We start from the raw sequence: 11,163 nt of genomic DNA on the forward strand, positions 1-11,163 counted from the left end.
TCAAATCCTGCAGTGCAAGTAGAAGGAGTCAGTGGCCTGCCCTGATGTTCCTTTACTGTTAGGCTTTGCAAAGCAACGTAGTGCATATTGATTGGACCAGCGCTGATGGCTTAGCAATGAAAGCATTTGTAGGAGTTTTTCCTTTCAGATGCACCCAAACAACATAGGGGCCCAAAGTACTGAGACTTTAGGCGCTTTACAGTCTTTCAGATAGTCTTTGGGCCAACTGTTGCTTGTGGAATCGCTGGACACGGCCTGTGAAGATGACTGCCTGGGTCACAAGTCTCTGTTTTCCTAAGGGAGCTCAGACAGGCGGGGGTTTGCTTGATTGTTTTGTCTGCCTTTCCTTCCGCCCTCCCAGGTTATGTTCTCGGGGGTCTGGGGCTCACCCCGGCCCTTCCTTGGTGAACCACCACCGACTAACCGCCACAACACCGGCCCTGAAGGCCTCTGCGGCCAGCGGCTCCATCGGGGCAGCAACCATCCCCCGCGGAGAGCCAGGCCAGGACCCGCCTCCGCGCCCGCAGGGGCGAGGCGAGGCGGGGCGGCGCCCGGCCGTGCCGTGCCCCGAGGCGGGTGGAGGCGCAGTGCCCGACCGGTATCAGTGCGGTTGGCCGCAGTGTCTGCGCTCTCCGACGGGACGGCTGTCGAGGTGCGTCGTCGCTGCGTTATGGCGGCTCCCGCTGCAGGGAGAGAACGGGAGGTTCCTCCAAATCCCTGCCCGCCGCCTTCCAGGCGCGAAACCCTCCGTGGGTGCGGGGCGGGGATGGCGCTCGGCCAGGGGACGCTGGAGCCTGTAGCCCCACGCAGTCGGCGGGCAGTTGTGATGACGGGGGTCAGCCCTGTGTCCGCGGGGATCGGTGGGGCAGCTCCCCGGGGGGGGTGGTGGTGGTGGTGGGAGGCTGGGTCCCGCAGGGGTTGTTGACGGGGCGGGAGCAGCGGGGCCGCACGCTAGGCGGCTGCGATAAGCGCGCGGGTTTGGGGTAAGGGGCGGTGCCAGCTCAGCTGCATGCAGGACGTGCGTGTTTGGAAGCGGAGCTCAGGGTGGAGTGGGGCTGATAGCGGCGGTTTGGGAGGTGGTGTTGCGACAGCAGCCCATGGAAGGCTGGCCCGGTGCTCATGTCTCCGATTACATGTCGCGTTAGTCTGCGCTGGGATGGGGGCCTTAGCACAGCTGTGTTCCTGTTGAGGGCACGGCAGCTCAGGTGTCTTTTAGGACCCTTTACATGCGATCTAGACTTGTGCACTTAACCAGGCTCAAGTTTTGCATTCGCACCATGGAAAGGTGGTGTAATACAGCCTGTGTGATCAGGCTATTTGTTGCCTAAGGATATTCCTTCAAGCCCTATCCAGTTTTAGTATGTGAGGCTTATTTTTTGCAGTTCTGCTGGTGTTTAATCTATAACTAATGTGGTATGCTTCCTTGTCACAGTGAAAGCAAGGCCTGGGCTTTATGACAGTTTGGAGAGGCCCCCCTTACTAATAGGGGAAATGGGTAAATGTGTAGTTCTAGAGATGGTGGTGGACAGTTTCTCATGACTTTATATAGTCCCTGGATGTATTCAGCATAGCTTTAAAATACAGCAGAGAAAAACACTCTTGATGCCATGAATTTACTTTATTTTTGATGTGTGAAACTATGTGAGTTTTCTGCTGTGATACAGTTAAAAATTGCAGTTTCTTTTTGTTGCTGAGAAAAACCTTTGCTAAATCGCTGTTTGTCTCCAGAACTGGTGGACTGCAGTGTGAGTAGAGGGAGAGTTCTGCTGGATTTCCTATAGTCCCTGGACCCCAGTACTTGGCCCATGGCCCAAGCACTGTTTTAGAAAGGATAAAAGAGGGTGCAAAATCCCATCACTGCAACCAGACATGTCCATGCAAGGCTAGATTTGTTTCAGTGAGCAAACCTACCTAGGTGAGCAGCCTACCTCCATGCTGCCCACCTCCCCAGCAAGGATTTGCCTTCAGAGCAAGAGTCTTCTGCTCTTGGTTTGTTTAGTTTCCCTTGTTTGGCTATAGCTGACAGCAATCCTGTGCAGAAAGCACAATGAAAGATTGTTAGAGCTGTAATCAAGTTAATAACAGTATTACCTTTTTATTATACAGGTAATAATTGTATTGCCTGTTTTATTCTTGTTAAAATTACATCCTAGGGAATAAGTTAACTGTAACAAAAAGTGCATTTATTTTGGTCTCTAGTGAAGCTGAGACATTTTAGTTTTATCGATTCCTAATTGGCAAGTGCATGATTTAAGTATTTGGTGAGGCAAAAGCCTTGCTCTGTGCAGAGCACAAATTGAGCGTGCAAGGGGGCATGCTTTTCATTTTACATGCATTCAGTCCTCATCACATTCTTATCATTATAGTGTTCATAAAAGGTACCACCTTCATAGAATTGTGAGTTTGGTATGGTCTCATGGAAAGAGACTTCATTAGTTTAAACCTCCCATGATAAAAGAATAAATAGTTCTCTTATTTTTTGTCATTACAACTTAATCTTTGCCCGTGAATCATGCTAAAAGCAATTTTTAAGAACAAGGTCTCAAAGGAGAAAAACACATGTTTAACTCAGTTTGATCACAAGCTGTTGCTGGGTAGGATTATTGGTTATTTTGAAAGCTGAAGTGCAATTATAATTGTGTAATTTTGCAGAAAAGGTATACAATAATCTTTTTCCTCTTTAAACACTACAGTATGTATAGTATGTCATCACACTCATTCTATCCTGGTAACTGCTTAGTTAAATTCACTGGTTCAAGTTAATTGGTCTAAAATTGGTGTGTTATTTCAAAAGTACTAATTTCTGTGACTAAATTTTGTTTCTGCAATTACATTAAGTCTTTTGGTGGTTTATATTTTGACAGTTTAATAAGCAGATATAATGAAAGCTAAATAATATAATTTCTCATCTTAAAGTATTATATCATGCCATTGTGAAAATAAAGTGAGGAAAATACATTTGATAATAAACTTGTCACGGTGGCAAAATTGTGCTGTTACTGCAGAGATGCTAAAAAAAGGCTGTTCTGACAATCTTATTGTCAGAACTTTGGATTGGCATGATGTTAGTCTAACTTTAATGTTCTTTAAAAGGTCATCAGTGAGAAGTGGAGAAATGGCTAGACTGACCCAGTTTGTTGACAATGAAGTTTTCCGGGCTTTTGCTACTTATGCGACTATTGTCGTTCTGAAAATGATGCTAATGAGTGTTACAACATCATACTTCAGACTCACGAGAAAGGTAAGAAATTGGGAATGCTGTCTGATAGAATAGATTGAAAATTTGCACGGAAATAATATCATAAGTGCTCAGCTTTCAAATACTGGTGCTGTGCTTTGTTCCTCATCCATCTAACAATGATATTCTGAGTTTGGTGTGCTGGTGCTTTGTTGGTCTCAAATGGACTACATCTTTAACCTAATTATGATATAATTATGAGACTGTATCTTACAGTTGAATTTGGCTTATTTGGCCTTTATAAAACATTTCTGTTATTTTAAAATAAAGAGTTTTTCATAACTGTAATTTCCACTGTCTTCTGAAGAGCTGGTGTCCAGGGTACCCAGTTTTTAAAGCAAATAAAGCGTGATGCTACATAGATAACCAGCTAGTAGGTTCAGAAGAGGGAATATAAAGTCGATTTTTATGCATCCGTAACCCTTTCATCCAGTAATTCTAAAGCTCTTTACATTCTCTAGTTGTTTTAGCCTTCCCATTGCAGGTAAGTCATTATCTAAAAGAAAAAAAATAAAACTTTTTCTAGAATGTGAGGCAGGCTGAAAATTTGTGTGGATTGATGTGTAGGCTGCATAAGAAAGATCCACTGAGGTTTACTAAATAATGCAGAAGCATGGAATAATTGCATCTAGCTTTAGAGAGGGTGTTCATGGGAAGTATTGTGCTGTGTTTGCCCTGTTCTTGGTCTTTAGGCATCTGCTCATGGCCACTAGTGAAAACACTTGGTCCTGGGCTGAAAGAGCCCTGAGTTTGCCTGATATGGCTATTCTTGTGAGATGTGGTTTTGTGAGACAACATGTGCTTCAAGGATTTTGTTGCAGTCCTTTCATTTGTCCTTTTGCTGTTGTTTTTTTTTTTTTCCTGCTTGGTACAAGATAACTCAGATGAACTGTTCTGTTAATGAAGTCCTAAGACCATTTGAGCTACTACTGGGTTCTGATAGCTATCTAGGTCTTTGAAATGTCTGAAGACTGGATATAGTAGAGCACACAGCCTGTCCTTTATGCCCAGAATAGGACCCAGATGTCTGTGTTGTAGCCTTACTTGCTTTTGTTCTTGCAGAAGCATATTGGCTGTACTGGTCCTACATGTGCATCCAGTCATATCCTGTGTTTAAAATTTGTAACCGTGTTATGATCCATATGTATGTAGGTGCCAATAGGGCCTTCCTTATTTTGAATAAGGAAGTACTTGGTTTTCTTATGACAGACAGTGATACTACAAACAGACAAATTATTGAAGTCATTTCCTATGTAATATTTAAAAGTCTTTAAAATGTTAACCCAAAAGGAGGAAGCCAATTACGGAGTGAGAGAAGGTAAAATGTTGCTGATGCTTATGCTTTTAATGTGTCTCAGGAATTTTGAGGCCAGTTATTTCACAGGAAGGCATCAAGACTGCCTCAGAAAGCAATCATGTAGCTCTCCTAAAATCAGTTTTCTTGACTTACACTTGCATAGCCTGAATGGTCCACACAAGGCAGGTGTTACTACATGTGTCAGCAAGGAGAGATCTACTAACTAGCTAAATTAAATACTGTTTTTAAGTAGTGTCTTACAGTATTTGGAGGTAGTAACAGGTCATATAAGTAGAAAAATTTGTACCTAAGAGGAAAGGGAGAAACTTACTTGGTCATAAATGAAGATGGCAGTAAGTCTCTCGGATCCTGTTGCTGTTTAGACTTCTGAAGAAGGAAGGGATCCAAAAAGGCTTTCAGATAACTTGTCAAAAATAGTGAAAAAGAGACTTAGGCAGTATAAGCAATAGTTCTTCCTTACAGGTCCCTGTGTTCCTTCAGCCCATTGGCATTACTTCAGGCTGAGTATCAGTCATCTGCAGTGCTTGTTGATCTTACAAGAAGGTTTTATCTGCATGCATAAATTACATTACATTAATTTGTCAGCACACAAGCACAGGGTAGGCTCAAGAAAACAGTAATGCAGTGAACAATATATTATTCCCCATGCATTTAGCTTCAGGTAAGTTATGTGAGGTCCTAGAGGCATTAGTAAAAAGAATGACCTTTATAGCAAACTGCCTTGACTAGAAGAAACGTTTTGGCTACTAATGTCTCTTGTGGTTTTGGATTTGAAATAGGCCTTTGACAACCCAGAAGATACAGCATCATTTGGAAAAGGCGAAAATGCTAAAAAATTTGTGCGGACTCATCCAGATGTTGATCGTGTACGCAGGTAATGCTTAGGAGTCTTAAAAATATATTTGAAGTAGCAGAATAGTACTAAATCAGGGAATTAATTTCACCATATTCTCTTTGGCAAGCCTGTGTCTGTTTTGTGTTGGTTTATGTAGTAATCTAATACATAAATTTGTTTAAATGAAAAAATGTTTACACAGTCAAACAAGGTAATAATACTAAAAATAATAACTCTTTAATCATCGCATCATAAAATGGTTAGGGTTGGAAAGGACCTTAAGATCATCTAGTTAAAATCCCCCTGCCATGAGCAGGGACTCTTCGCACTAGACTGTGTCACCCAAGATTCTGTCCAGCTTGGCCTTGAAGACTGCCAGGAGTGGAGCATTTACCACTTCTTTGGGCAGCCTGTTCTGGTTCCTGTTCCAGTCCTCACCACCTGCACAGTAAAGAATTTTGTGCTTATATCTAACCTGTAGTTCCCCCCTTTAAGTTTAAACCCATTATCCCTTGTCCTATTGCTACAGTCCCTGATGAAGAGTCCCTGTCCAGCATCCTTGTAGGTTCCTTTGAGATATTGGAAGGCTGCTATGAGGTCTCCATTCAGCCTTCTCTTCTCCAGGATGAACAGCCCCAGTTTTCTTCACTCGTCTTTGAATGGGTGGTACTCCAGCCCCCTTGTCATCCTTGTGGCCCTCCTCTGGACTTGCTCCAACTTATGATAGGTACACCAGAACTGCACACAATACTCCAAGTCGGTTCTCACAAGAGCAGAGTAGAGGGGCAGGATCACCTCCTTCGGCCTGCTGGCCACACTTCTTTTGATACAGCCCAGGATATGGTTGTCTTTCTGGGCTGCAGTGCACACTGCTGGCTCATGTTCAGTTTCTCATTGACCAACACCCTCAAGTCCTTCTCCACAGGGCTGCTCTAAATCATTTCTCCGTCCAACCTGTAGCTGTGCCTGGGATTGCCCTGACCCAGGTGTAGGACCTTGCTCTTGGCTTGGTTGAACTTCATGAGGTTGGCATCAGCCCACCTCTTAAGCATGTCAGGGTCCCTCTGGATGGCATCCCTTCTCTCCAGCATGTCGACTGCACCATACAGTTTAGTGTTGTCAGCAAACTTGCTGAGGGTGCACTCAATTCCACTGTCCATGTCACTGACAGAGATGTTGAACAGGATTGGTCCCAACACTGACCCCTGAGGGACACCACTTGTTACTGGTCTCCATGAGCCATTGGACAACATGAGCCACTGACAACTCTCTGCGAACAGCTAAGTCTTTGTCCATCGAGTGGTCCATATGTCAAATAGACGTCTCTCCAATTTAGAGACAAGGGTGTCATGTGGTACGGTGTTGAACACTTTGTTCAAGTCCAGGTGAACGATGTCAACTGCTTTACCCCTGTCCATCGGTTCTGTAGCCCCATCATAGAAGGCTGCCGGACCAGTCAGGCATGATTTGAAGTGAAGCCATGCTGGCTGTCAGCAGCATGTTGTTTTTCATGAGCCTTAGCATGGTTTCTATGAGAATTTGCTCCATGATCCTGCCAGGTACAGAGGTGAGACTGACTGGTCCATAGCTGCCTGTGTCTTCCATTTTGCCCTTCCTGAAAATGAGGGTTATATTTCCCTTTTTCCAGTCTTCAGGAACATCACCTGACTGCGGTGATTTTTCAAATATGATGGACAGTGGCTTAGCAGCTTCATTTCACCAGGTCCTTCAGGACCCGCAGATGGATTTCATCAGGTCCCGTGGAATTGTGCGCATTCGGGCTCCTAAGATGATCTCGAACCTGATCCTCTCCTACAGTGGGCCCAAGGTCTTCATTCTCCCAGTCCCTTCTTGCCTTCCAAGAGTTGAGTGGCATGGGCAAATCACTTGCCAATGAAGACTGAGGCAAGTGATTGAGAACTTCAGGCTCCTCCAAATCCAGGGTAGTCAGTTCTCCTGTTAGCTTCTGGAGAGGGCCCACATTACTTGTAGTCTGTCTTTTGTTTGAGATATACCTACAGGAGCCCTTCCTATTACCCTTGACATCCCTGGCCAGACTCAATTCTAACTGGGCCATAGCTTTCCTGATCTGATCTCTAGCTTCCCAGACAACATGCCTGTATTCTTCCCAGGCTGCCTGTCCCTTGCTTCCACATTCTACAAGCTTCCCTTTCTTTCTCAGTTTTCTCAGCAGCTCCTTACCCATCCATGGAGGCCTCCTGGCCTTCTGGCCCCATTTTCTTCTTGTCGGGACACAACGCTCCTGAGCTCGGAGCAGGTGATTCTTGAATATCAACCAGCATTCTTAGGCCCCCCTGCCCTCTAGGGCTATATCCCATGGAGCCTTACTAAGCAGGTTCCTGAAGAGCCCGAAGTCTGCTCCCTTGAAGTCCAGGGCAGTGAGCTTGCTGTGTGCCTTTCTCACTGCACTGAGGATCTCAAACTCCACCATCTCGTGATCATTGCAGCCAAGGCTTCCCTGGAGCGTCACATTCCCCACTAGCCCCTCCCTGTTGGTGAGCATGAGGTCAAGCATGGCACCTCTCCTTGTCAAGTTACAATAGCTAACTCTTGGATGGTATCCTGTATGCATGGAGGAGATGGTGAGAAAATTGTAAAATATGACCATAAGTTGATTTAGTATGAAGCAGTATCCATTAGGTGTAAATGAGGTATCTCTGTAATTTGAACACCAGTTGCAATATTGCATCTTTTTCTAAAGTATAAAGAAAATAATACGATGAAGAGGAGTAACTATGTTAAAATCGTAGAACTCCAGACTTGTAATGAGAAAGTTAATCTGGCAAATGGTACAGAGTGGGAGTCAAAGCTTGTGTTACTATGCCGGATTGAATTGAGCTTACTCAACAGTGTGTCAATTGTACAGGGAAGTTGACTAGCCTTCTGGAAGAATGCCGTTAATAGTATGGCAGAGCGCAACCTGTGGTGTATGTGTTTTCTTTTGCAAGATTCATGGCAGAATGTAAACTGTATTTCAGTGGGCTAAATATTGCAGCTTATTTCATTTTATTTAGCTGAAGGCAAAATTTTCTGCTACCAAAATCATAACTTTCAAGATGCTACTAGCAAGGAATGCTTTCCATATTTTATTTGTGAATGGAGCTCACAGTTTATTTGCTATATATATTTTTATACTAAAAGCTTGAATGTAAATGAACTGTTCTCATTTAAACCACCATTAGGGAGGATCTTGAAAATAAGTGTTAGCTCTGATTTAAGAACAGTTCATCCTTCAAATGTACATGACTGTGGTTTCATGAAGGGTGGTAGTTTCTGTATGTCTCTTTTGGAATAAAATCACAGAAAGAAGAGTGTAATCTCAGTGGGCTGTAAAGATGCTTTGAACTTTCCTTTTTCCCCCCTGAGTGGTTCAGGAAGTTGTTAGTCAATAGAAATATGGAGAGGGACTTCTACAGAGAAATGTAGTGACAAGACAAGGGGGGGTGGCTTTAAGCTAAAAGAGAGAGATTTAGATTACACATAAGGAAAAAAATTCTTCACTGTGAGTGTGGTGAGACACTGGAACAGGTTGTGGCTGCCCCATCCCTGAAAGTATTCCAGGCCAGGCTGGATGGGGCTTTGAGCAACCTGCTCTAGTGGAAGTTGTCCCTGCCCATGGCAGGGGGGTTGGTACCAGATGACCTTCAAGGTCCCTTCCAACCCAAACCATTTTATGTTTCTATGATTATTAAATCCTGTGTTGCTGTTTTGCAGAGTTGTTCAGACTTCCCCAGACCTAGTAAGTCAGCTTGGTTCTAGTTGCTCTCTGGTGTTGTAGCATCTGTGTTTTCTTCCCAAGAATGGTTCTTCATGGAAGTTTACTTTTTTGTCTTTTGCAAGTTTCATGGCAACAGATAATGCTGCATAGATCTAGCGTGGCTTCTCTTCTATATAAGTGACTAGAATTTGTTCTGTTTATGGGTATAGAAAAGATTACTTTCTTCAGTGTACTTTTTTGGGGAAAAAGAGTAAAACGGCTGAAGGATATGTTTCCTTGTAATGATGAGTTCAGAATGCAGCTGCAAAACAGCACCATGTTCTGATTCTAGTTGGCTGTGAAATTTGACATAATTAGTAAGGCTTAGAGATTGTTTCAATCAGCAAATTTGGCTGGAAGCATAATTTATCTAAAGACGTAAAAGGAGTGGAGAAGGTTTAGGAAGAAGTGTGAAAAAATACTTCAAGATCTGGAGTTCGATCTCAACACATTTTTAGTAAATTATATTATGGTTTCAAAATTTCAAACATTTTTCAGCTATTTTAGTGCTTAGTTGTGAAGAAAATGAACTAAAGCATAACTGTCACACCTGTTAGATGTTCAAAAATAACATTCCTCAAGATGATTTAACTTCATGAAGAATTGATAGATTCATATATAGGATATTTCATATTTTCTTTATAGAGACTACGAACTGAGTTTATCGAATTGGAATAAATCATCTGGGCAGTGAAGTCTAGTAGTTGCAGTCACAGTCATCCAGTTAATTGAGGTTCAGTTAAGAGAGACTACAAGAATATTCCAGCTATCTGTCCCTACCTTTCCTTGCGTTCTTGCACCCAGATACACTTATATACCTGAAGTCAGCCCCTAATATTACCAGGGTCCTGGGGGAAAAGTTAGAGCTTTTATACAGAAGATCAGAAGCTTAAAAATGTGGGGTGCAGCAAGAAGCCCCAGAGTGATGTCAGGTAAACATGCCAAAAACATTTCAGTAGCTGAATCAAGTCCCCACTGCAGAGGAAGCCAACAGCTATGTTAGGGCCTTAACAGAAGCATGATCTGATGATGCTGAAAAATAATGAGCCTTGAAGTGGTTTATTCAACAAAACATAACAGTGTAAACCAACTTTGCTTCTTTCCCCAGATGCCACCTGAATGACCTGGAAAATATTGTCCCTTTTTTTGGCATTGGACTGCTGTACGCTCTTAGTGGCCCTGAGCTTTCCTCAGCCTTGCTGCACTTCAGGATCTTCACTGCGTGTAGGATCGTTCACACTTTTGCCTATTTGATCCCTCTTCCCCAGCCCAGCAGAGGTTTGTCTTGGGCAATAGGGTATGTGGTGACCTTCTCTATGGCATACAACATAATGAAGTCAGTGCTATATCTGTAGCAGAGTCATAGCTTCTGTATACCATTTGACATTCCATACAAAGTTTCCAGCAGTGTATGTTGATGTCTTGAATGAGCCAGCATTCCGTGGTGACTGGAATTAATTTTTTAACAGAGGCCTTTCTTTCCTGTTCAGAAGCATTTCTTTTTGGAAGGAAAAAAAAAAAAGCCTTTCTCTTTGTATTCTCTATTCATGGGTTGCATTGCCAAAATAACTAGGTTGAGTGTTCCCTTTGTGATTTGTCAAGTGCTTACAATTCTAAACATGCAATGGTTCTGTATTGATAGCATGTGTGGTAATTTTCTACAGATGCACTATTTTTGGCTGTAGCTCTGAAGTCTACATCAATAAAGACAAGAGGAAAAATAAGCATGTTTGTATTTTTGTTTTCATTTTGACTCTTCTCAGTGCAGCCAGCAAATAGCATGTCACTATGTATCAGGAAGAAATTCCAATCATACAGTTCTTTGAAGAATGCTTACCTTAATAATAAGATATAACCAGTAATGCTAGGCTTGTTGTAAAAAATCTTTGATGAAATTGTTGTTTGTATAATCCACTTTGGGACTAAAAAAACCCAAACCATTGCAGCTCCATTTCTCTCAGTTGAATAGATAAAAAGAGAAAAAGTATATGGGC

General features: G+C 43.0%; 1 protein-coding gene across 2 annotated transcripts; it reads left to right on the plus strand.

Moving 5' to 3' along the window:
* Positions 1 to 515: 515 nt before the first annotated feature.
* MGST1 (microsomal glutathione S-transferase 1) lies at positions 516 to 10,893 on the plus strand. Of its 2 annotated transcripts, none has more exons than XM_062616737.1 (4): positions 516 to 652; positions 3,094 to 3,241; positions 5,336 to 5,430; positions 10,278 to 10,893. In XM_062616737.1, the coding sequence occupies exons 2-4, from the start codon at positions 3,116 to 3,118 to the stop codon at positions 10,522 to 10,524; spliced, it is 468 nt and encodes a 155-aa protein (XP_062472721.1). In that variant the 5' UTR covers positions 516 to 652; positions 3,094 to 3,115; the 3' UTR covers positions 10,525 to 10,893. The 2 variants fall into 2 exon arrangements, with proteins under 2 accessions (XP_062472721.1, XP_062472722.1); XM_062616738.1 differs by lacking the exon at positions 516 to 652 and adding an exon at positions 2,559 to 2,594.
* Positions 10,894 to 11,163: the final 270 nt, after the last annotated feature.

The sequence above is a fragment of the Pezoporus occidentalis genome, unplaced genomic scaffold (assembly GCF_034315485.1).
Source record: "Pezoporus occidentalis ecotype Australia unplaced genomic scaffold, CSIRO_AGI_Poc_V1 ctg19, whole genome shotgun sequence".
Lineage (NCBI taxonomy): Eukaryota > Metazoa > Chordata > Aves > Psittaciformes > Psittacidae > Pezoporus > Pezoporus occidentalis.

Excerpts from the sequence above, each read along its gene's own strand:
- MGST1 (XM_062616737.1), top strand. The coding sequence starts at position 3,116 with ATGGCTAGACTGACCCAGTTTGTTGACAATGAAGTTTTCCGGGCTTTT. Across the intron at positions 3,242-5,335 it reads ACTTCAGACTCACGAGAAAG|GCCTTTGACAACCCAGAAGA; the intron begins GTAAGAAATTGG and ends GATTTGAAATAG. Across the intron at positions 5,431-10,277 it reads GATGTTGATCGTGTACGCAG|ATGCCACCTGAATGACCTGG; the intron begins GTAATGCTTAGG and ends TTCTTTCCCCAG.